The 25,254-nt window shown below is 44.8% G+C and overlaps 1 protein-coding gene across 2 annotated transcripts in view; it reads right to left on the reverse strand.

Moving 5' to 3' along the window:
* pdxdc1 (pyridoxal-dependent decarboxylase domain containing 1) overlaps positions 1-14,020 on the reverse strand; it is a 31,293-nt gene extending 17,273 nt beyond the window's left edge. For both annotated transcript variants that reach the window (XM_083931147.1, XM_083931146.1), the window contains exons 1-11: positions 13,849-14,020; positions 6,969-7,083; positions 6,755-6,823; positions 6,427-6,513; positions 6,022-6,171; positions 4,515-4,704; positions 3,310-3,378; positions 3,123-3,201; positions 2,916-3,000; positions 2,080-2,125; positions 543-644 (exon numbers count right to left, since the gene is read on the reverse strand). In XM_083931147.1, the coding sequence (XP_083787273.1) occupies positions 543-644; positions 2,080-2,125; positions 2,916-3,000; positions 3,123-3,201; positions 3,310-3,378; positions 4,515-4,704; positions 6,022-6,171; positions 6,427-6,513; positions 6,755-6,823; positions 6,969-7,045 (954 nt within the window). In that variant the 5' untranslated portion in view covers positions 7,046-7,083; positions 13,849-14,020. The remainder of the gene's footprint in view (positions 1-542; positions 645-2,079; positions 2,126-2,915; positions 3,001-3,122; positions 3,202-3,309; positions 3,379-4,514; positions 4,705-6,021; positions 6,172-6,426; positions 6,514-6,754; positions 6,824-6,968; positions 7,084-13,848) is intronic.
* Positions 14,021-25,254: the final 11,234 nt, after the last annotated feature.

A 25,254-nucleotide genomic window follows, 5' to 3' on the forward strand; every position in this document is an offset into this window, starting at 1 on the left:
CAATACTACTAATCTTAAAGAAATCAAGAACACATTGGGTAGTTTAAACAGTTCCATTGGGGCGGCAGTAGCTCAGTCCATAGGTGACTTGGCTGGGAACTGGAGGGTCGCTGGTTCGAGTCCCTGTGTTGACCATGAATGGAGCGTGGACTGGTGGCTGGAGAGGTGCCGGTTCATCTCCTGGGCACTGCAGAGGTGCTGAGGTACTGAACCCCCAAGTGCTCGGGGCGCCGGTCACAGGCAGCCCACTCGCTCTAACATCTCTCCATTAGTTGCATGTATATACAGTAGGTCCTGTCTGTGCATGTGTGTGTATTTCGGGCTTGTGTGTGTGTAAAATGAAAAAAAATAGAGTGAAAATTGAATTTCCCCATTGCGAGACGAATAAAGGAATTCTTCTTCTTCTTGAATGAAAGGTTAATTCAGTCGGAGTTTGACAGAAAAGGACATTCCTCAGCTAGGATCGGCACCAACACGACAACCAAAAATGCAAAAACTACCCGAAACACTGAATCAGTTTCGATGAAATGAAATGAACCTACCAGAGCTGGGTCTTCATGTCTGTAGAGGGTGACTGCAGTTACAGCCGGCAGGCCCAGCCACTGACCTGGCGTCAGTGTCATACTGTCACTTCTGGTGGCTGCCTGGAGGAAAAGAAGAACGTACACATGCGTTACAAGATAAAGTCAACATAAGGGCATTTGCTGGGTCTCTGGCTTCAATAATCAAAATATTGTATTAATCAAAATGAGGGGACGCAATAACACTGAGGGAGGGACGGCTCCGAAGTTGGCAGGTGTGGAGAGTCAGCCCTATTTACACAGCCTGTTCAAGGTGATGATGTTGTGCCGTCATCCGCTGCTATATATAAAAAGGTACATACACGGAATGAGCGGGCATTGTTGCTCCACTGCTAAGCCGGCAGTGAAGCAAGTAACAGAGCTAAATGTAAAAGGGACACTCGGAAGTGTGGGTAGGGCTGCAATGAACGGTTATTTCCATTATGGATTAATCTGCCATTTCTTTTGCTTGATCAACTGATAAATCTTTTTGGTTTAGTGAAAAAAAACGTGGTTCCTCAACGTCCAAGGTGATGTCTTTAAATGCCTTGTTTTGTCCAAACCCAAAGATATTCAGTTAAATATAATAAAAAAACAGAGCAAAGCAGGGAATCTCCATGTTTGAGAGGCTGAAAAACATTTTCGCGTGGTAAAATACTTGAACAATTAATTGATTATCTACGTGTGTTGCAGCACTAGTTACACATCATGGCGGCACGCTATCTTAGGGCGCACTCACACTGTCCTTCCGCACCGCGCCCCGGGCATTAGGGTCCTTGTCCCCCCCTCCCTCTCCCCCCGCGCCCGTTTGTACACACACTACCTGGGCCTCGGCGAATGCTTCTTGCTGTCCATACGTCATCACGGCGTAACACGTCACACACATTGATGACGTCATCGCGATGCGTGGCTTTGTTTACAAATCTTTCCATAGACCTGAGTTTTTGTGCGTCTTGTCGACTGTTTTTGAATATTTTCATCGACCAAATCTGCAGTAAACACTCTACCTCCGCATCACACCAACGTGAACCTTTCACCACCATTGTTGTTGTTGTTAAATGTCCGTGCATGTCCGTCCTTCTATTTTCTGTCCGAACAGGCGCACATAAATGACATCAGAACCGCCGTAGACGTCGCGCTCGTGCTCGTACATGTGCAAACGCGCTCTACAAAAGCCCACCTCTCCCAAACGGGCTGTGGACGGCCAGCTGGCCGCAGCTAGACGCGGAGCGGGTCCACTCACACTGCTTAAAGGTACTAGGCTTTAGCTGAAAACCGGTTTTGGCCCCGGCCAAAAGGACAGTGTGAGTAGGCTCTAAGGGATCTGTTTAAGGCCACTATGGATAGATACGATTTTTCAATTCATATAACATATCTCAGTGTTATTTTAAGCTTAAAAAAATGTGAACCTATCCTTTAATGATTGGCCACGGTGAAGAACAGTGCATTGAATCTCACTCTGTATTTTGTTTTTTTCTGCTGAAGCAGCCTTTAGGTTGCGAGAGTAGGTTAACATTACCATGATAGCAGAGACCTGACCCAGTGCCAGGGTTGCCAGGTTGACCCTACAGAAGAAAACACAACATCAGAATTAAAGTTAACATTACAGCAGTAGCCTCAGGGACTTCATGCGATACTGGAGTCATCACTGAAAACTGTCACACAATTGTCAATAGATTAAAATCATACTGAAAACATTAGGATAATAATTTCTATTTAAATAAAATACATTTCTAAAGGTGACGCTGCCTACATTAAAGATAAGAATTGAGATGCGTTGTTTCTAGCGGCCTCTGTGGCAATAAGATGTAACTGCAGGCAAGCCTGTTTTTACAGAGCCTCCATCTTGTCACGTTCAGGGTCACTCTGTGTGTTGTCAATTGTAATTTTTTGTAAACTTTATTGAAACACATTAACCTCTCTACTTCCTGTCGGCCCATTATATGTTACCCTCTAAAATCCACACACACAAACACACACACACGCACACGCACACGCACACGCACACGCACACATGTTCCTATTACACGTCTTACTACAAGCCTGACTCAGAAGTTGAGGTTCCCGATTTATGATTACAAGTGAACGCAGCATAACTAGGGACGATCTGGGCCGACAGACCAACCGCTGTCAGCAGCGTCACTAACAAGGCGGCTTATTTACATCCAACCCGGGAATGTAGCCACAGACAATGAGGAAAGTAGAAGTGCTTTCATTAGTGGGTCATATGACCAATCACCATTGTTTTAACTCACTCTGTGATAGATAGGAACTTAAAAGGCAATTAAATAGACGGGATCTTACGGAGTACAGCTTTAGGACCATGTGTTGTAGAGAGTAAATTAATTGACCCACCCCTCCACATGGAGCCACATGCTGTACTGATCACACAGGTCCTTCAGACGACCCAGCTTGTCCGTGTGTCCCGCCCCAGGGGTACCTGGGACAAACAGCAGAAACAAGTCTCGTGAGTAACTATGCTTTCAAATGAATACAATGCATTAGTCTTGTAATGAACTCCTGTAGATGAAAAGCAGTGTTTGAATTGTGATTTTTCTTCACCTGCGTTGGCGATCAACAGTAGAGGAAGCTTCCCGGCCTCTATGTCCTCTTTGATCAGTTTGTCCAACAGGGCGACATCCTGACAGTGACACACAGGATATGAGTCAGGACCAGTTAAGTCTAACTATCTGAACGTGGGTTTTGAATATATATATATATATGTATATTTTCATTTAGATTAACCTACCATTTGGTGTTGGGATCCAAATATCGTATTGCATGGAACTGTGCACAGACTAGAGAGAGGCAGGCCGAGCTAGTGACGCAGAGAGAGACATTAAAATAATTTTGTACGCAATTGAAAAAAATACAATATAATCTGTATGACAATGTAATACTGAACACTGATATCAGACACTCTATGTGGGCCATTAACATAGACTATTAAGCTATAGACATAGATTTACCAGTGGATGTTCTTGAATTGTGAATATAATAATTAAACTGAAAATCAAATAAAAAAAAATATAATGTAAATAAATCATAAATAAAAATCATATATAATGCTATAAATACTCTATGTACATACACATTTAAATAACTTATATAATATTACACACAAAAAAGACTAAATGTGATCACATTAATGGTAATGCGCTTCCATAACCCGGTGAAAACGACGACTACAGCAACAGTTTAGTGAACTAAATTCACGTTCAGTCAGAAAACAGGCAAAAGCGCACTTCCTCTTTTAAAGGTCAACTCAAAAAGTGGCTTAAATCAAATCAAAAGTGCGACCACTGACTCGTCTGTAATCAAATTGAACACAACGTTTTATTTCATTGCTTTATCCTGTGTGTGTCTGGTGTCCTCCTGAGTGTGTCATGTATTGTACGGTGTGTCTTGTCTCTTCTATTTGTATTTTATTTATTTATTTAGTAGTATTTCTATTTTTTCTATTTTTTTTAGCAGGGACTACAGATGCTAATTAGCATCTTTGCTATAATCCGGCACTTTTACAGTGATATGTTGTTATCGTTGTTCATTAATGTGCACTGTCCCTAACAAATAAAGCATTGATTGATTGATTGATTGGCTGTAAAGGAAAGTGCTGTTCTGGATTTATAAGGCAAGAAAAAACAAGAGCATCAATGTGAAATGGCATGGCGCTCAAACATCGTTTTAGCCTCATTATCTTGTTTCCAGAATTGTTAGAAGCCAAAATTTTAACTGTAAATAAAGTGTTGATTCATCGCCCGGGCCTGGATTCAGGAGAAACTGCCTCCAGGTAAATAAGGATCCCTGGGAGGCATCGCTTGTTTTGAAAGCTCCTTCATGTAGAATTTGAATATCTGTCAAACCCCCAGTGGCAGTGAAGGCTTGGACTTGGCCAATGTTTGAAATGTTATCTTCATCCTTTATGCGTATGAGCGTGTGTTCCATCCTTCCCACCTGACTGCACAGATGCTGGCCCAGTCCAGGCCTTCCTGACGCACTCTGGTAGATGACTGGCTGTTTGGAGCTGAGGGCCGCGTAGCCCTCTGAGGAATACTCTTCATAACGGGCGTTAATGACCAGCCGACACACTTTGACTAGGCCATCCCTGTCATCCTCGTGGAAGTAGGCTGAACCGTTCTCATACCTGAGGGACAGATTACACATCACTTCTGAAATAGTCGACCAAAAAATCATTGGTAGACCAAAATTTAATTGGTTGATCAGTCAAGGTAAAAAAAAAACCAAACATTTGGAGCCGATTCTTGTCAAAGTTAAGTGAAAATCTATGTGACTGGCGGCTAGTATTGGGCCTAAAAGGCTGGAGGGCTTTTAATTTGAAGGGCCAGATACAAGAAGTCGTGACACTAAGGGCGCACTCACACTGTCCTTCAGCACTGCGCCCCGGGCTTCAGGGTCCTTGTCCCCCCCTCCAGGCCCGTTTGTACTCACACTACCTGGGCCTCGGAGAATGCTTCTTGCTGTCTATACGTCATCACGTCGTAACACGTCACACGCATTGATGACGTCATGGCGATGCGTGGCTTTGTTTACAAATCTTTCCGTAGACCTCAGAGTTTTTGTGCGTCTTGTCGACTGTTTTTGAATCTTTTCATCGACCAAATCTGCAGTAAACACTCCACCTCCGCATCACACCAACGTGAACCTTTCACCGCCATTGTTGTTGTTAAATGTCCGTGCATGGTCCGTCTTTTTTATTTCTATGTCCGAACAGGCGCACATAAAATGACGTGAGAGCAGCTGTAGGCGTCGTGCTCGTACACGTGCGCACGCTCATGCTCATACATGTGCAAACGCGCTCTACAAAAGCCCACCTCTCTCAAACGGGCCGTGGACGGCCAGCTGGCCGCAGCTAGACGCAGAGCGGTTGCACTCACACTGGTCAAACGCACTAGGCTCTACCCGAAAAACCTGTTTTGGCCCGGTGCGGAAGGACAGTATGAGTGCGCCCTAACTTACTGTCTTAATGCCTTTCACAGTTTTTCGACAAACTTTGCAAGAAAAACTTCGCCCATCTCTCGTCCATGGCGAACATGACCTCCCACCTTTAAACATGTAACGTTAGCCTAGCTACCTGAACATGTTCCGACAGTCTCCTTGCTGTTTTTTTCAGAATTAGAATCTGAAACAATTTGTCGGTGTCATCAACAGGTGGCGGACTTATAGCGTGCAGCTGTGCGCACTTAACTTTTATTAATTTCTTTTCATGGTCATTTGTGTGAAAGAGGTATTAGTTAACTATAAAAACCACACACACAATGTGGTGTACCTTTTCATTTCTACGAGCCAATGTGTCTGAGACCGGACTGAGGACTCTACTGAGCTACCATCTCTACAATGGCTGTGAGACGATACTGTGCTCCTGCTGATGCTGGTTTTTACTGTGTGATCATCAGCACAACGGAAACAAAGCTGTACTGCCAGGTGGCGGCCCCAGGCTTACCTGAACAGTCTGCACAGCCAAAGTGTAGTGTCAGACAGGATCCGAGTGGTCAGCTTCCGCAGTCGCTCTCTCTCCAACACAGAAATGTAGGCCGCGAGGCTGTGACCCAGCAAGGCCATGTGACCCTGTTCACCCACGTTCTGCATCCTACTGGAAACATCAAAGAGCAGCTTTACCATGCATTTTCTCTGCCGTGACTTCCCTCCTTAAAATCACCACAAACATTAGAAATTGCGTCATCTTGCTTACAGTTACAAATAACGCTTTACTTATTAGGTTATGGATTTGGATTCAACATGATCGAGGAAAGAAAATTGTGTCCAAATACGAAATGGTTCATTTGTAACAGTCAAGGTACAAAATGCTGACCCTGTGAAATTGTTCTCACTGGTTAGTTCCACTTACTGTTGGCTTGGCTTGTCCCCCTCCTCCTCCTCCTCATCATGAATGAGGTTGTGAACGAGGTGCAGGATAGTGGCCACATCCTGACCACTGCGCAGGAGACACAAAGGAATCAGGTGTTAAGCATCGGCCCACAAAAGTCCACACTTTGTACGAAATGGAAGCCTCCACACGCTTACAAATATTAACACGCTCACACACAACACACACAGTGTGACTTAGAACTGCAAAACAAGAAATCGACAACTGTGTGTGTGTGTGTGTGTGTGTGTGCGCGTGTTTGCATTTGTGCGTGCGTTTGTGTGTGTGTCTGTGTGCGTGCGCGTCTTACTCTCCCTGCAGGGGTCCAGGGATGCTGGTTCTGCTGAAGCGCCTCTTCTCTGGCCCTGCCTCCAGCTCTCTGAACAGATGCACAGCACAAAAACACCGTTATAATGTTGCAATGTGCTCTGATATGTTTACATGTTTGTTACAAAAAGAAATGGATGAAGCTGGAGGTATTGTTTTCTAAATGAAAGGAACAGCGCAATAGTGTCTAATCTTACCTCTGTCCGTCTCCCAGGATTTTCATGGCTTCACTCAGATTCATGCCCACTTGGGCCAACGTGGAGTCCACCATCATCTAAAGAGTGTGTGTGTGTGTGTGTGTGTGTGTGTGTGCTGGGAGCAAGATAAAGAGAATATTAGGACAAACATTTTAAATTGAATCATTTCAATCGCTGCAAAACGTTGTGCGTGTGTGTAAAAAAAGACTTGACACACACATATTGTATCCACAGCAAACATTTACATGTAAAAATACACAACAATATTATCCACTACATGTTAAAGTTTGCATGCAGGTCAATAAACAGAAAACAAGCCATAAAAAGACCAAAGTTTAGCTTTAGTTGTGTATTGAGAGCACTACCCAATGGTTTGTTCTGTCTGAATAGGTTGTACGGATCCTCCCTCACAGTAAACATGTTATACCTGCGACACACATCCATTAAAGCCTCCACTGTTTTCATTTCAGCTCTGAAATAAACACAATAAATTCTACTTTTCTGTTGCATTTAGTTACGGGGGAATTATGAGAAAACAGCAGCACACTACTTAATGTCCTAAAGACCAGAAATAAGCTGAAAATATATCTTCAACGCAACTATTTTATCTAAAAATACAAAAGGAAGCAAAAACAACAATCCCAGGCTTCTCTCAGTCGACCTCACAGGGTTCCTCAGTGTGTCATTGATCCTGTTCCTGATCCTGTACCACCGTTCCCCGACAGATCTGGGAGTCTTTGAGTCACGAGGCCTCGAACAGTGCAGGACACATTAAGTTATTGCAGCGTACACCTCTGGCCGATGCTAAACAGACAAACAATCTTTGTAAAATGCCTCATCTCGGCAGCAATGCCCTGACAGAGAAGTCAAGCTGATAAGGTCCCGACAAAGAAATCTGGTGAGGGATGTGGCACGGACAGACTGCCGCTGGAGCAGGCAGGAGTGGCAGAAGCTGATGCCAGGTATATGGGCCGTGGGCAGGGGCGGATTAACAGCGTGCTCACACTGTCCTTTTGGCCGCGGCCAAAACCGTTTTTTCAGCTAAAGCCTAGTACCTTTAAGTAGTGTGAGCGCACCCGCTCCGCGCTCAACTGCGGCCAGCGGACCGTCCACGGCCCGCTTGAAATAGGTGGGCTTTAGCGGAGCCGTTTGCACATGTACGAGCACGAGCGTGCGCACGTGCACGCGCACGCGCACGAGCCCTACGGCAGTAGCGTTATGTCCGCCTGTTCGGACATGTAAATAGAAGGACGGACCATGCGCGGACATTTAACTACAACAACAATGGTGGGGAAAGGTTCACGTTGTGTTTACTGCAGATTTGGTCGGATGAAAATATTCAAAAACAGTCGACAAGACGCACAAAAACTCCGAGGTCTATGGAAAGATTTGGAAACAAAGCCACACACGCGATCAATGCGTGTGACGTGTTACGGCTTGAAGGCGTATGGACAGCAAGAAGTATTGGCCGAGGCCCAGGCAGTGTGAGTACAAACGGGGCTGGGGCGCGGGGGGGAGAGGGAGGGGGGGACAAGTACCCTAAAGTCCGGGTCTCGGTCCGGGAGGATAGTGTGAGCGCGCCCTAAGAGTGAGTGAATTCATACTAGAACATTCTGTAAGGTGGTCATGGGTCCCTAGGCTACTGTTTGTTTGGGCCCTCCCACATATTATTATTATCATTATTAATCATACTTTATCAGAAAAAACCTGCTAGAACAGAAGAAGTGTCCGCAACCTTAAAAAAATCCTGTCAATTAAGGCATGATGGCAGCTGTGTGGGTAAATGTGTTCCATATCTATCCAATCAGTGACTTTTTTTTTTTTATGTTTCTTAGGGCCCCAAACTGGAGGCAAGTTTGTTTTCCCAGTGAGATAAATTTAAAACAAAATGAAAATAGTCTGGCCAATCCGGAGCCCCTGCACACCTGGGATCCCTAGGCTGTAGCCTAGGCCAGCTTGTGCATTTACCCGGCTCTGGCCGTGGGCCCTTTCCTGCCCTGCCTTCATCTGAGGACGTGGGCTGAAACTGTCGGCGTCTGGTGGAAGGACTGGCTGGCAGCTGCTCCTGCGGTGCGGATGGACTGAACAGTCTGAGGTCTAGATGCAGGGCAGGCTTCAGGCTTTCCTTCCTCTGCTCTGGGACCTGGATTCTGTTCAGTCAGGTTTCCATTCTTATCAATCGAAACCACATTCCAACAAGAAAGATAAAGCTGTGCAAGTGTTGTGTCTCTAAACGGAGACTGTGTTGCTAAGTAAGTAGGAATCTTATCGGTGAGGTTACCTGTGGCATACTTTAGCCAATCGCAAACGTTTGCAGGAACACAGCCACTTGAGTGCTCTAAGGGACTAGTCACACTTACTACCCGTACCGTGCCCAAGCACGATTAAAGGTCTAGTCTAGTTTGTTTGACCAGAGTGAGTGCAACTGTACCGTGCCTTGGCACAGCATGTTTCCCGGCCACGGCCTGGTTGAGAGAGGTGGGCCTCGGCACGGCACGATTTCACATGTACGAGCATGAGCATTGACAGCTGTCCTGACAGCTATTTATATGCAGGGGCGGAGAGAGGGGGGGACAATCGGGCTTAAGAACGGCACGGTTCAACTGGGCCAAATGTGAGTAGGGCGTACTCAGGGTCTGCTCACACTGTCCTCCCGGACCACGACCCGGACTTTAGGGTACTTGTCCCCCCTCCCTCTCCCCCCCGCGCCCCAGCACCGTTTGTACTCACACTACCTGGGCCTCGGCCAATACTTTTTGCTGTCCATACGCCATCACGCCGTAACACGTCACACGCATTGATCGCGTGTGTGTGGCTTTGTTTACAAATTTTTCCACAGACCTCTGAGTTTTTGTGCGTCTTCTCGACTGTTTTTGAATATTTTCATCCGACCAAATCTGCAGTAAACACTCCACCTCCGCATCACACCAACGTGAACCTTTCACCGCCATTGTTGTTGTTGTTAAATGTCCGCGCATGGTCCGTCCTTCTATTTACATGTCCGAACAGGCGGACATAACGCTACTGCCGTAGGGCTCGTGCTCGTGCTCGTACACGTGCGCACGCTCGTGCTCGTACATTTGCAAACGGCTCCGCTGAAGCCCACCTCTTTCAAGCGGGCCGTGGACGGTCCGCTGGCCGCAGTTGAGCGCGGAGCGGGTGCGCTCACATGGCTTAAAGGTACTAGGCTTTAGCTGAAAAACCGGTTTTGGCCGCGGCCAAAAGGACAGTGTGATCACGCCCTTAGTGTGTGCATTATGGTACTGTGGGTCTTCACAGTTTAAGTGAATGTGTTTGTGTGAAGGAAGCACAGTCTCATATTGACAGTAACACCCTGCAATTGATAGGTGTCTTTGTTGTTGTCAGACAACAGAAGGAGGGGGGACTGGATAATAGCTGGAAACTGGGTCCCAGCCGGCTGGCAGCCAGAGAGCCTGCGGTTGGGAGCGGCACTTTTGAGTCACTGGGGCTGTAAACCACATTATTAGCACGGCTGTAGACTCTCAGGGTGTTTTCACACCTGAGCTGTTTGGTTCGGGGATAGTCCGCTGGGTTTAGGGTGGTGTGAGCTCATTGGAAGACTGGTGCAGAAAAGTCCTCCTGAAAAAAGGGGTCTCGATTTGTTTCCAAGTGCACCAGAGTTGGGTTCACTTTAGCCGATAGAGCGACCCAACCCAAATATAAGAAGTGCTCTTTGTCTGTGAAACGAGTGTACACATCATGATCTCTCTCTCGTCAGGGCGAGGTCACAGTTTTAAGCGATCTAATTTTGACTTGGTAGACGGTAGATCTGCTTTGTTCATCTTTTGTTCGGTAAGAAGTAAACACAAACACTCTTCCACTCCAGCACCGAATAAAAGCTAAACATGTCTCTGTAAATGATAGGCTGTCATTCCAGGCCTCCAGGGGAGTGGTGCATTCAAATGGGCGTGGGCACTTCATTTGCACATTCACTGTGTGTTTACTTTGGACAACTGCTGCACCGGGACCAGTGAGACATCTTGCCTATTTTTAAACACACTGATCAATCCCAGCTTTGCCGCCTGCAGTTGGTTCAGAATTCAGCCGCCCGACTCCCTACGCGTACAAAAAAGCACGATCACATATCCCCGGTCCTCGCGTCACTCCACTGCCTTCCCGTCCGCTAACCGCATTGATTTTAAACTTCTACTGTCTGCTTATAAATCACTCCATGGTCTGGTCTGATCTTCTCCACCACCACACCCCCTCCAGAGCACTACCGACAGATGACCAACGGCTGTTGGAAGTGCCCGGGACCAGACTTACAACAAGGGGCGACAGAGCCTTTGCAGTAGCAGCCCCCAGACACCGGAACAGCCTCCCCATCAACATCCGCGCAAAGCAGTCTCTTATTATGTTTAAGTCCCTTTTAAAGACCCACCTTTTTTCCCTTGCCTTCGATTAGTGTCCCCTTTAAGTGCGAGCGCTTAGTGTCCCCTGGTTACCTTTTTAAAATTTTCTCTCTTTTGCATTTTAACCTTCTTGTCATTCCTGTGTCTACTGCACTCTCTCCTGTGAAGCACTGTGGTGCGGCTCACCCGTTTGTAAATGTGCTGTATAAATACAATTTGACTTGACTGGTAGAGCTGCTAGGACATTATCCTTTCTATCCTTTTTGCTCCAGCTCCAACAGTTAGTTCGGTGGAATTGTGGAGATTTTTTTGGGTACTATAATTAAAATAAACTAATACATAGAGCACTGTCGCCTCACAGCGAGAAGGTTCCAGGTTCCCATCCCGGCTGGGGCCCTTCTATGTGGAGTTTGCATGTTCTCCCCGTGTCTGCGCGGGTTTTCTCCGGGTTCTCCGGTTTCCTCCCACAGTCCAAAGACGTGCAGGTGTTCGGTTCATTGATGACTCTAAATCACCCGTAGGTGTGAATGGTTGTCTGTCTCTGTTCGTCTCTATGTGTCCTGTGATAGACTGGCGTCCTGTCCAGGGTGGACACCGCCTCACGCCCGATGTCAGCTGGGATCGGCTCCAGTCCCCCCGCGAACCCGATCCCGGGATAAGCGGTTGAAGAATGAATAATACATAATGCAAAGATTTCTGATTAAAGAGATGGCAGTGGGAAATAACACCGGATGTTACGTCGTCATAACGCAACATTCTTTTCGGTCTGATTGTTAAACACGCTGTAAGCGCCTTTCTGATTTTTAATTAAACCAACCTGGAGACGTTCTGAGCAGAGTTCATCACTCCTCTGTCTGTGATGGTCATGAAGTGAGTGATTCAATGCAGAGTTATTCGTAGGACTCACAGGACCAGATGCAGACTGGCTAGATTTGACCTTAACATGGACCCAACATGTACTTCATTCACATAAGCTATGTGGCTTCACCTCCACATTTGATTTGCCAGACCTTCCATAGAGATTTCTTTTATTATTATCATTATTATTATTTATTGTTTTTCCAGTGAATGGAGTTTCTGTATCTTTTGTTTCTTATTCTATCCAAGTGTATGCGACCGTAACCCTCGGTCACCACGGTGAATGATAAAAAATAACACAATCCAGCTTTAATAGAACAACTCCACTGTGGTCTGTTGAGTTTCCTTAATGCTTCAGGGATGTACGCTGCAAATACTTATTTTTGGGGGGTTTTCAAAACAGTATTCAGAACATTTCGTAATCAACAAAAACATCACAAACATACGTATCAGGTTCAGGTGACAGTGCCCTTCCACAGAGATATTGAGACTGTGCAGCGTCTCCCTCCGCCCACTTCCTGCTCTGCCCAGACCTGTATGACCAGGATGTCCCATATACTTATATACTTATTAATCATTCTACAGGAAGGGCCTACTTTTTTGGTTTGGTTTCTGCAAGTACCTTCATTTCTACTCATTTTCTATTGATTTATTATTTTTGAGCTAGGCGTGACACTGCTATGATGACTTGCATATATTTTAGATTTTGTCAGGATACATATATCGTTATGATGTGTTTTTTTAAGGTATTTCAAATCTTGCCATTATATCTCACTGCCAAAATATGTTGTGTTTAAAAAAAATCACATACACCAAATGCATTAAGTTATCATCAGGTCGGCCTATTTTTTTTTTTATCACATCACCCACATTAAGAATATACTTTATACAGGACAGGCTACATTATCGGTTTTAGAAGGAGGGTCAAAGGAGGATGCAGCTCGGTGCTTTAGCTGATGTCTCCTCTTGCAGGTGTTCAGCACCCCTGCCGTGAAATGCACCCCCTCGCATTATAGGTGATATTCTGGATCAGAAGGCTGTTGTTTCCACCTATAGGAGCAGTATATATATATATATATATATATATATATATATATATATATCCAGGTAACCCACAACGGCCAGAACACTGGTTACTTACAGTCTTTTAACTATTTTAAAGAGTTTAAAATCACAAACTTGGATAAAAGCAAACCCAAAACAAAACTTTTTGTATGTTCTGTGGAAATAAGCTGCAGCCATAATTACTAAATTAATGAAATGGATCTTTTGAGCAAGTTGAATGTATTTAACTCAGCGTTTCCTAAATATAACCCCAGCTTTTCTTGCAATTCATAGGTTGAAAGTGTGTTTTTAATGTGGTTACCTGTGTATAAGCTGCTCCTATAGGTGGAAACAACAGCCTTCTGATGCAGGATATCACCTTTAATGCGAGGGGGTGCATTTCACGGCAGGGGGGGGCTGAATACGTCACAACACCGGGAAGAACCGCACAGTGAGCGGGCGTCTTTCAGCGGACACATCAGGGCTAAAAGCGACAGCAGCGGCAGTATGACACTGAAAATACACGCACCAGCCGCCTGTCACGGACACACGGGGCTAGCTGCCGTAGCTTCCTTCCGTCACACAGCTGACGGAGCTCTGCTTACCTTCTCTCCGCACGCCGCTGACAGCCTGACCGGGTCCGCCGCTGTGGGAGGGGTCGCGCACGGCCTGTGGTAGAGAAACGTCGCGCTGTCCCTCCAGAAACCCCCGGGACAGCGTGCCGAAATGTTGTGTTTGACACGTATTTACCGCTCGGACTTGTTTCCGTGCGCAGCAGGTTTAGCCGGACAGTTTACTTCCTGGATAGGCGCGCGACGTGCGTTCCACGCTGGCAGCGCTGACGTCACACAACTGTCCAGTCAGGTGGCGTCTGATGACGACGGCGTGATTTTGCGTCACTTATTCTGATCTATGAGGTGTTAATGTTGTTTAATTGAGGCTGTGTGTGTTATTTGTTGTCAATAATAATATAATAAATAATAATAATAAAAATTAATAATAATATAATCAGCTGACGACCATGGGCAGGTCTGTGTAGCCTGTATTTGGCTGCTAAAGTCATTTATCCACTCTATAAAACACAATGCCACATACTGTCCTATATATTTTATCTTTGTGTATCTATATTTATCCTCTATACAACTTATTTGATTTCACTTTCCGTGAATTTCCATTTTACTTGTATTCTTATCTCTACTTTATATCTATTTAGCTAATAATGTATTGTTTACCTTCATAAGGTTGCCACACATGAACTATAAATATATAGTTACTACTATATATACACACTGCCACACATTATATATAAATATTATATTTATTTTATTTATACATATTTAGCTAAGATTTGAATTGTGTATTAAAAATAATTGTTTACTGTTTATTGTTCTACTTTCTACGTGTATTTAGCTGAGAGTTTATTGTTTATCTTATACTGTATTTTTTTATACCTCCTTATTTTCTACACAAGTGTTTTGTAAGCTGCTGAAAATCCAATTTCCTTGCGGGAGTAGAAGAATGGATAAATGGATAAATTCAATTTTCACTCTATTATTAATTTTCATTTTACACACACACAGGCCCGATATACACACACATGCACAGACAGGACCTATAAACATGCAATTAATGGGGAGTTGTCAGAGCGAGGGGGCTGCCAGTGACCGGCGCCCCAAGCTGTCTCTGTTCGTCTCTATGTGTCCTGTGATAGACTGGCGTCCTGTCCAGGGCCGACCCCGCCTCACGCCCAATGTCAGCTGGGATCGGCTCCAGCCCCCCGCGACCCCAACAGAGACAAGAGGCTGAAGATGAATGAACAATATATTATATATTTATATAAAATAGGCAATTGTTGCATAATAAGTGCTTTTACTTTTGGCACTTTAAGTATATTTTGATGCCGATACTTTGGTATATTCACTAAGTTCTAACGGAGTATTTCTACACTGCCACTTTAAGATCTGAGTACTTCTCCCACCACTGCTTAAACGCAGCATGACTTCATTCATTTCTCTGCCGGCCCCTTTAAAAAGTCTACTGACTTAGTGATGGATGACTTGTTCTCTTCAAATAACTTTCCAAGGAGACTTCACAGAGTGATTCGATTGAGTTCACCAAAGCAACCGCATCCAAGTTCCAAAGAAAGGCCACTGCACAAACACTGATGTGTGTGAGAGCTGCTCCCGAACCTCATAAATGTGCCCATTGTTGAATATGGCAAGTGTCCCAGCTCAGCAGGTGACTGTGAATAAACAAGTCAGTCAATGATCCACAGCTGCTGCATCATATATTGTGATATGATCAAACTTGTTAACTTGTAACTGTGAGGTTACAGTAGGTTGTCTCATCTCGCAACAACATCCCTGTATGCTGTAAAACAGCTTTAGAAGAATTTAGAATTGTAACTTACAAAATAGTGGATGTAGATTTCAAGACTAAAGGTTAGAATGAGTGATAGTTAATAGTGCTGATGTGTTGCAGTCATTACAAAAACCAAACAGTGAGTGCACGGTTGGATGGAGGTTACTTGCTGATCAGCCAGAAGGTTCTCTGCAGGGCTTTGCCATTAAAGTCTGTCAGCTGTGCAGTATGACATAAGACAGGCAGACAGAAAGAAAAGAAGGTGGCTGCGTATCTGCTGTGAAAACATTCTCCTCATTAGCAAAAAGCCCCAGCTTGCTGCTTCCCTGGGATGACCACAAGGCACGGGGGAAGGAGCCAGCACGTCACTGGTGCCCAACCTGCAGGAGCTGTACATCGGGAAGTCCCCGAGGGGTCAATAAGGACCCAGGATTTCCACACAAACCGTTCTCCCTGCTGCCCTCAGGTAGGAGGTACAGGACCCCCAAAGCATGATTGAGGCACCACTATTTCCCTCAGGCCATAAATCTATACACAGTCAATTTATACAGTCTGTGATACACACACAAAGTGCAACCCAACCTGTGCAATAGTTGTAAAAGTGCAACACAGAAAATGACTCAAACATATTTTATTTACATTTCCTTTAAAACCAGATACAACTGACCTCAGTCCAGTTTGCATGGAGGTAGAATTGTCTCAAAAAGATTAATACATATCGAAATATGGATAAATATGCATCATTTATAAGTACACCCATACAAATATACAAATAAAAAACGTGACGTACAAATAAGTAAAATAATTTGTATAAATAAACGTGTTTTGTCCCAACAAATATTTATACATAACGCTATTATATAAATATATACATTAATATGCATAGATTTATAAATAAACAAAATACAAGTATAAAACGCGAAATACAAATAAATAATAACAATTAAATAATTTGTATAAATTAACGTACATTTATAAAATTATCTTTGAGATTTTAAATTAATAAATATGCTTGAATCTGTGGACCATAAATGCCCCTGGATTTGAACGTGGACGCACCGCCCCTGTTCAACCAGCAGGGGGCGGGGTTGCAAAGCTCGCTCGGTGCGCGACAATCGAAGTAGAACTTCCGGGTTATCTGTGGTGAGCTGAACCACTTCCGGTAATAACGCTAGCTTACATGCTACTGACGGACCGTCCAGCGTAGTGTACAAACATGAGTTTCGCTCTTATTAAGGCCGATAAACGCGTAAAACTTCAGCGCCAGGTAAAGAGGACGTCTCTGCACTGCTGTGTTCCGCTGTGTACCAACTCATCGCGGTATAATTCCGTCCTGAGTTTCCATCGTTTCCCCGTGAATGAAGACGCGAAGGCCGAGTGGACAGCAAAGGTTCGCCGGGAGAACTTCTCCCCGACTGCCGGCACTCGGGTTTGCAGTGTTCACTTTCTACCAGGGGATTTTGTGGACTCGACGACGGGACCGAGGCGTTTAAAGAAGGGCGCAGTCCCGCGTCTGTTCGCCTGGAACAACTTTTCACTTCCGGCACCGAGGCTCAAGGTGCCGAAGGCGGACACGTCTGAGGAAGAGGACCTGCGGATCTGTTAGCCGCAGCTCCAGTCTACAGTACAACACATCACCGGATCCGACGAGGATATTCGCTGTGTGTGTGTGTGTGTGTGTGTGTGTGTGTGTGTGTGTGTGTGTGTGTGTGTGTGTGTGTGTGTGTGTGTGTGTGTGTGTGTGTGTGTGTGTGTGTGTGTGTGTGTGTGTGTGTGTGTGTGTGTGTGTGTGTGTGTGTGTGTGTGTGTGTGTGTGTGTGTGTGTGTGTGTGTGTGTGTGTGTCTTGTTTTTATTTCAGGGTTCCATCGTAAACATCTTTCCTGGCCTTTTGGAAACAAGTGGAGGCAGAATCTCCTCTGCCAATGCCAATTTCAGGGGGCCTGCCTCTGAGGGATCAAGCCAAACGTTTCTTGATTCACCGGACCACCGTCTGCAGGATTATAACGCCATGCACTCACTTCTTGTATCCAGGGCTGGGTTCCATTCACCTGTGGATACCACTAGATGTCAAAGCACCTCCCACCTGAGTCTGCTGCATTTCCTGACACACAGTGATCCTGCACTGCAGTGATTTTGTCAGACCCCCTCCTCTCTGCGTGTGCATAGGGGGTTTATTCTTTGTCTTTGTGCCTAGACACACTGTATAATTGGACTGTTTTCTATCGTGTGATTAACCTTTCAATAAATTACCAGACGTTTACTTGTTTACCATTTACTTGATGTTTTTATGATTGCCTCTTACTGGGCCAGAAATACATCAGACATTTCTATGAAGAAATAGTTGCATTTTTAAATGAGCTTAACTCCCAACAGTAACATAAGACACCATGTATAGGTTTGTAGTGAGAAGAAGAATTACTTTATTAATCCAGCAAGGGGAAATTCATTTTTTCACTCTTATTGTTATTCATGTCACACACACACACACAGGCCTGAAATACACACATGCAAAAACAGGACATACATACATGCAATTAATGGAGAGATGTCAGAGCGAGGGGGCTGCCAATGGATTGGCGCCCCAAGCAGTTGGGGGTTCGGTGCCTTGCTCAACAGCATCTCGGCAGTGCCCAGAAGATGAACTGCCACCTCTCCAGCCACCACTCCACGCTCCATTCATGGTCCACACAGGGACTCGGACTGGCGACCGGGTTACCTATGGACTGAGCTACTGCCACCCCTATAATGCACAAGCAGGCATGCATGTATTTATGTTTGTACATTCATTTGTTTAATCAGTATTAAAGAGCTTAATGTATATACAGGCTTAACAATCGGTGATAAAACATCAAGAGGATTTTACTTACTTTTAGTAAAAGCAGAGTAGCTTTTTATACAATATTTGACGTGAAGGTGGAGGTGAAGCGGAGGATTTCGGCCCAACGCCGAAGTATCACCGCAACGGGCGGGGGGACAGGAGGGGAGGAACTGACCCCCTTGATCAGGCTATTGTGGGGGACACAGCTCTAAGCGGAGTTTTGTGGGCCCATGAAGGCGACACAGATCATCCTCAAGGTAAATGTGTTAAACTCAGAAATGTCATTATACTGGTCGTACGATAGGCTGCTCACATTACACATGCTCGTGCGTTAAGTTGCCAGGATATAAACACATTGACTCATGTTTTTTTACTTAATTTTTTAATTATTATTTCTCAATAGACGATGAGCCAGGAGAGGGCTCCTCCCTCTGCACCGTGCGCCCTGGCGTCTCCACCAGCGTCTCCACCGGCACCCCGCACCCTGGCGTCTCCACTGGCTCCTCCAGCACCACGCGCCCCGGCGACTCCACGCCAGGAGGAAATAGTGCGAGCAATCCGTGGCGTCAGTGATCGTCTGGATCAAATTGTAAATGCACGGGGGGATATTTGTCAAGCAATAAATGCACTTAAAAAGTAAATTGTGTCCTTGCCTCTTTACATCGTTGAAGTCAGGCATCCGGTTCCTCTGGTGGGGGGGATGTACGATGGCGGTGTGCCAAGTTGTGCAGGACACCACAGGCCAGCACGATGCGGCACACCTTTTCAGGTGTGTACGGCAGCACCCCGCCCGACCTGTCTAAACAGCGCCAGCGCCCCTTCGATAGGCCAATTGCCCTCTCCACCACTGCCCGAGTTCGGGAATGGCGGTTGTTGTACCTCCCCTCTTGGTCGGTGCCGGGGTTAGTGAGAGGGGTCAACAGCCCCGTTCTCAGGAGGTAACCACTGGAGTCAAATTAAAGAAGAATACAACATGTGGAACAGACTTAATTGATTAAATCACTTTTCTAAAGAGATATATATCTCACACTACTGTTCGTGGGTAAACAAACGGGACAAAACAACTTCATTACAAGGACTGATCACACTTATATTAATCACTGCAGAGGTGCGCCGTGGCTACTGCAGTGTGACATTTCCAACTTTACGCATGCGTTTGAGACAAATACTGAACACAAGGAGACAAAAAAAAGCCTTACTAGATAGCTCTGCCACTCTAGGGAAAAAACAAATACACATATTTGAATGCACGTGCCCAAACGGGCATTGTGCTGGTTTAAATTCGGGGCGCAATTAAACGGATAAATGATTTACTCACCGAGAAGCCACCCATCGCGCACCGTGCCAGCCTCCAACCTGTTACCAACCATATTGGTTAAAATGAACGAGTCACGCGTTGAACCAGGCACGCGTTGAACCAGGCCACCTTGCCACGATGTTGGTGAGCTGCATTTGCGCATCGCATATTATTTGAACATTTATTGAATGCAAATGTTTCCTGTTCACACAAACAAATTCATCCTGTGACGGCGCTTTTTTATAGCAACACGTGTGCAGTCAATAGCGCCGATTACATTAGGGAAACCGGCTCTTGCTGCAAATTGCGCTTTAATGTTGGCCTGTTCAACAGCATTGTATGGGAATTTGATGTACCTGGATGACATTCTTACGATCCCGTCCCACACAGCTGGCATGGCTCGGCTCAGACTGGCACACTCCTGACCGGTCGGCCGGTTCCCGCTGGAAGGCTCCCGTTGCCAGAAACCCCAGAGTGGTCAGCACCTGTGTGGGAACGGACAGCCCCTGGCTCCTGGCTGTGTGTCGTTCTAGGGCTGGCCGCAGATCCGCGCACAGCTCCAGTAACACTGGCCTCTGAAACGACTCATGAGCCAGTTGTCCTCATTTGCCAACAGATCTTCCCGTTCTCTAAACACCCTCTCACGGCTGATATAACCATTTGCGATGTCTTCTAACAAGGCCAAGGCTGCCATTGTTAATGCCATTTTTTCTTTACTTTGCGCATGCTCTTATATCCATCCATATGATTGCAAACACGTGTGTGTTAATTGTCCATTCATGTGTCACTGATGTGCACATTACACTGAGGATGAATTGTTTTCACATGATTAACAGTTTCCCAGCATCACCTCTAAGTGTCGCCAAAGGAACAATAGCTGTAGAAACGTGCGTACGCCAGCCACGGTCATTTCACTTTTGATACATCTGAACGTTGGCGTGGAAAATGGCGTACGTTTTTGTGCGTACGCAACATTGATACATGAGGCCCCAGGGCTGCCCAACCCTGCTCCTGGAGGTCCACTGTCCTGCATGGTTTAGGTTTCTCCTGCTCCAACACACCTGAGTCTAATGATTATCAAACCTGTGACGAGCTTCAGCTGCTTGATAACGAGCACATCATTAAATGCAGGTGTGTTGGAGCTTATATCACGTTTTTTCTTTGTATATTTGTTTGTTTATTCATAAATGATGCATATTTATCCATATTTCGATATGTTTTAATCTTTTTGAGACAATTCTACCTCCATACAAACTGGACTGAGGTCAGTTGTATCTGGTTTTAAAGGAAATGTAAATTAAATATGTTTGAGTCATTTTCTGTGTTGCACTTTTACAACTATTGCACAGGTTGGGTTGCACTTTGTGTGTATCACAGACTGTATAAATTGACTGTGTATAGATTTATGGCCTGGGGGAAATAGTGGTGCCTCAATCATGCTTTGGGGATCCTGTACCTCCTACCTGAGGGCAGCAGGGAGGACAGGTTGTGTGGGTATCCTGGTTCCTTATTGACCCCTCGGGGACTCCCCACTGCACCGCTAGATGTACAGCTCCTGTCGTGTTTATTTATAAATGCATGCATATTATATGCATATTTAGACATACTATCATTCGATATGTAGTAATATTTTTGAGACAAAACACGTTTCTTTATACAAATCAGTTTATTTGCATGTCACGTATTATATTTGTATATTGTTTCTTTATAAATGATGCATATTTATACATATTTCGACACGTATTCATCTTTTTGAGACATATTTACCTCTATAAGTTCCATGAGCGATCGGAGGAGTGAAGAACATTTCAGATGCAAAAATCACTTTACACGACTTCTGTGTCATAAAGTTCCTCCAGGAGTCGAACCGGTGACCCTTACTGTGACGGTGCAAAACTGTTTTGGGAGTTTGATGATGGTGTGTATATTTTTGGTCCAATTTTTTATTTTAAAAATTCAATAAATAAACAATTGCATTGAATTTAAAGGTGTTTATTTGTCAATATTAAAAAAAAATGCAAACATAATGTGGTAAAATAAGCAGCAGGGGGCTACGTTGCTGCGAAGCTCCTGCTGCAGCAGCAAATATAACAACCTTCAGATGGGAGCAAAGGATCTGAGTAAAAATCTGTTCTACGTCTGCTCCTCCTATAGCTCAGGGTCACTAGTGTGAACTATGGCTGCCACTTATGTTCATTTCATTTCATTTCAGGATGAATCGATGAGTTGTTCGGTCTTTAAAATGTCAGAGAGTGTTGATCGGAGTTTCCCGAAGCCAAAGCTGACGTGCTCAAATGATTTGTTTTGTCCACAACTCAAAAATAATCCGTTTACTGTCATTTGGAAAAAAGAAAGCAGAACACATTTACATCGGAGAAGCTGGAATCACAGAATTTGGAAACTGTTCCTTTAAAATAAGGGTTCAAAACAATGAATCAATTATCAAAACAGTTGGTAAATAATGTAAGAGTTGACAACTAATCAACTAATACTTGACTAATCGTTGCAGCTTTAGTGTGAACTGAGGACTAAAAGCATTACAAATAATGCCGCCAGCGAGGACTAAACAAATGCAATCATGAAAATTATATTTATGTAGAGTCAGCAAATATGTGAATATTTTCTATATTATGACGAGTAACTGAAGCAAATACTTATTAATCCTAAACACCTCAATATGTGAGACAAAGTGGTCAATATATAGATATTTGCCGTACATTTAAACATGCATTTGAAGCTGCACCAATGCAGTTTGTTATAATCACAATGGATCCGATTTAATGTGACAGGTGTGATTATCAGCAGCGCTGTAGTTCCCTCACCTGACTCCGCCAGTGGGATTGATTTACTCCGCATATCCATCTGGGAACTCTCGTTTGGAGATCTTTTGGAAAGAGGTGGAAATACTGGTTGCTGATTGGATGAACCATCTGTCTATCACCACCTATGTTGGTGGTAGACAGGCAAAATCAACCAATCAGATCAACGAAGTGTATGACGTAATAACAGGAGCGTCGAGGCAAAGTAAACAACACGTGGGTAAAGGGTATTTGCTGTTTGTGTGGCGTGAATTTGAGGATCGAAGGCACAATAACAGGTGCCGGATCCATATTCCAACAGACGGATCCGAGAGAAAAAAGCGTCGCTCGATAGCTGCGCTCATCTCATCCGCTGAAGCCGCCATGTTGTTTACACTGAACGGTCGCTTCTCGTTGCGTCACACTTCTGTCCGCCTCAAAACCAACGCTGATTGGTTCAGTCGCTTGGAAAACCTCTCCAAATTGTCTCCGCCGCAGGTTCCCAGACTGATCTGTGAATATAATACAATGGAGCCCACGGGATCAGGATGGTCATGCGAGGTTAGTAGTTCCCCTCAGCTCTGTGGAGCTTTTTGGCCTCTCGTAGCTCAATGTTTTGGTTCTCGGACCAACAAACTCCGCAACGGAGCGGCAATATTTAGCAGACTTCTGCTCCGTGGATCAGCGAACACAAAAAAACTGTAGTTATCAACTTGACAGAGGAAGCAGAACAAAACATTAAGCTTCTGATATAATCAATGAAGTTGCTGTTCCTGGTAAGTAAATGCACATACACACACTGTCTCTCTTCATGGGGACACAGTCTGCTGTAGCAGTGACAGCAGCTCTGCAGCGCTCTGCTGTTTTCATGTTTTATAGAATGTAATTCATATTTATCTTACTGATGTGTTATTTCACCCATACGTTATTTATCAGAATGTTAATTGTTATGAACCCTCCACCCCATCGACAGTTTAACTGTTCAGCACGGGGACATAACCGCAACTCCTGCGTCGCTAGTCTGCGTCATTGTTTCTGGATTAACATGCAACAGACGAGTCCCTACGGCGGAAATGTCGTAGGGAAATGCCGGAGTAGTGTGAAAGCAAAAGTTATGCATTTTATAAAGGTAGTAGTGTAGATGTAGCCTCACACACACACACACACACACACACACACACACACACACACACACACACACACACTGTGACTTAAACAAATGGAATAGTTAATTTTGACTGTAAGAAGTAGATAAAAAAAACTCCTCCTTTAGAGCTGCAAAACAAGGTGTGTGTGTGTGTGTGTGTGTGTGTGTGTGTGTGTGTGTGTGTGTGTGTGTGTGCGCGCGTGTGTCATTTAGCAACTATAGATTCTGACATTTTTCTCAGGAGTTCAAGACCAAAAACTAAGCTCATAGGAGAGTGACAGTCACCAGGCGGACACAGATATAACTCAGTGTTGCTTTGTGTCTGCTGTATTTGTACCGTTCACCGTGATCTTCTTAGGTGACAGTATGTCAACGCTGTGTTTACACTTTGCAGAGAAGAAAAACCGCCTCCAAGTGGCCAAAAACCAATTAGCGCAGCTTTAAAGATGTGCAAATAAATGTCAAATGAGGGTGTTGCAGTTGTATGGAGGGAAACAGCTGTATGATGTCGACACATCAGAGCCCTCTTCTTCGCACATGGACACAGACGTAATACCATCACTGGGGCGTGTAAAGTGCACATACACATTCAACTAACACGACTGATTTATCAAAACTAGAAAGCTCTTTTCGCGTTGGTTGTTATCAAAGTCGCACCACGGCGGCTCTGTCTTTTGGGTTGAAAATAGCCGTCAATAGAGGAAAGGCGATGCAGTCCTCCCACACTGAAGCCACACTTTCACAAAAGGCTCAGAAACATGCACTCATGCTTTACGAATATTCTACGTCATGCTCGCAAGGCCCCAGTGGCAACAAGCATTCATCATTTCAAGTACGCTTGCAAGGGAGGACAAATAAAACTTCAGAGAATTAGGCATTCATAAGCATGATAATATAGAGATGATATCACTTTGTCTACTTTGCTAAAAAATGACATTCAAAGGGTACGTGAGTGTGTGACCACTCCCTTTACGTGCTGCTGCTTCGAAACTGCACCGACAAACTACTGCGGGAGTTCATATTCAAAGTATACGTAAATGTGGTAACGTTTTGCAGAGATACACTCACTAATTTCCTTTTTTCCTCCTCAAATTGCTCCATATTGTGACACATGCAGCGGAGGTTTAGGTTTTTTTGGCTGAAGACTGAAGCTCCGGTGCAGGGAACGAGGTATAGAAAATAGTTTAATATGCTTTTAGTTTATAAAATCTGATTGTTTGGAATATCGGATGACACGGCGCCGTGGAGGCGATCTGGCAAGCAATGCATTTCCTGTATGTTTGTGACACGATGGCTTCAGAGAGGACGGACATTTACCTCATTCCCTTCTCCAAATTCAACAAAATGATTAGACTGTAGCGGCACTCGGTCTCTTTCTTCACCGTAACTGGACCGCGATGAGTCAACAGGAAGTGCAACACACAGCAGTTCCATCTTAAATGGCTCTTTTCCCCTCTCTCCTCGTCCTACGTTTCTTTTGGGTCGAGGTCTGAGGGGCGGCATCGTTACCTCTCCTCTTGTTCTTCTCATAATGAAGCCTTTGCCCTTTCTGTCCTGCTTTGCCATTAATCCCTCTTCTTTGTCTCGCT

This window comes from Echiichthys vipera (genome assembly GCF_963691815.1).
Source record: "Echiichthys vipera genome assembly, chromosome: 17".
Taxonomy (NCBI): Eukaryota; Metazoa; Chordata; class Actinopteri; order Perciformes; family Trachinidae; genus Echiichthys; species Echiichthys vipera.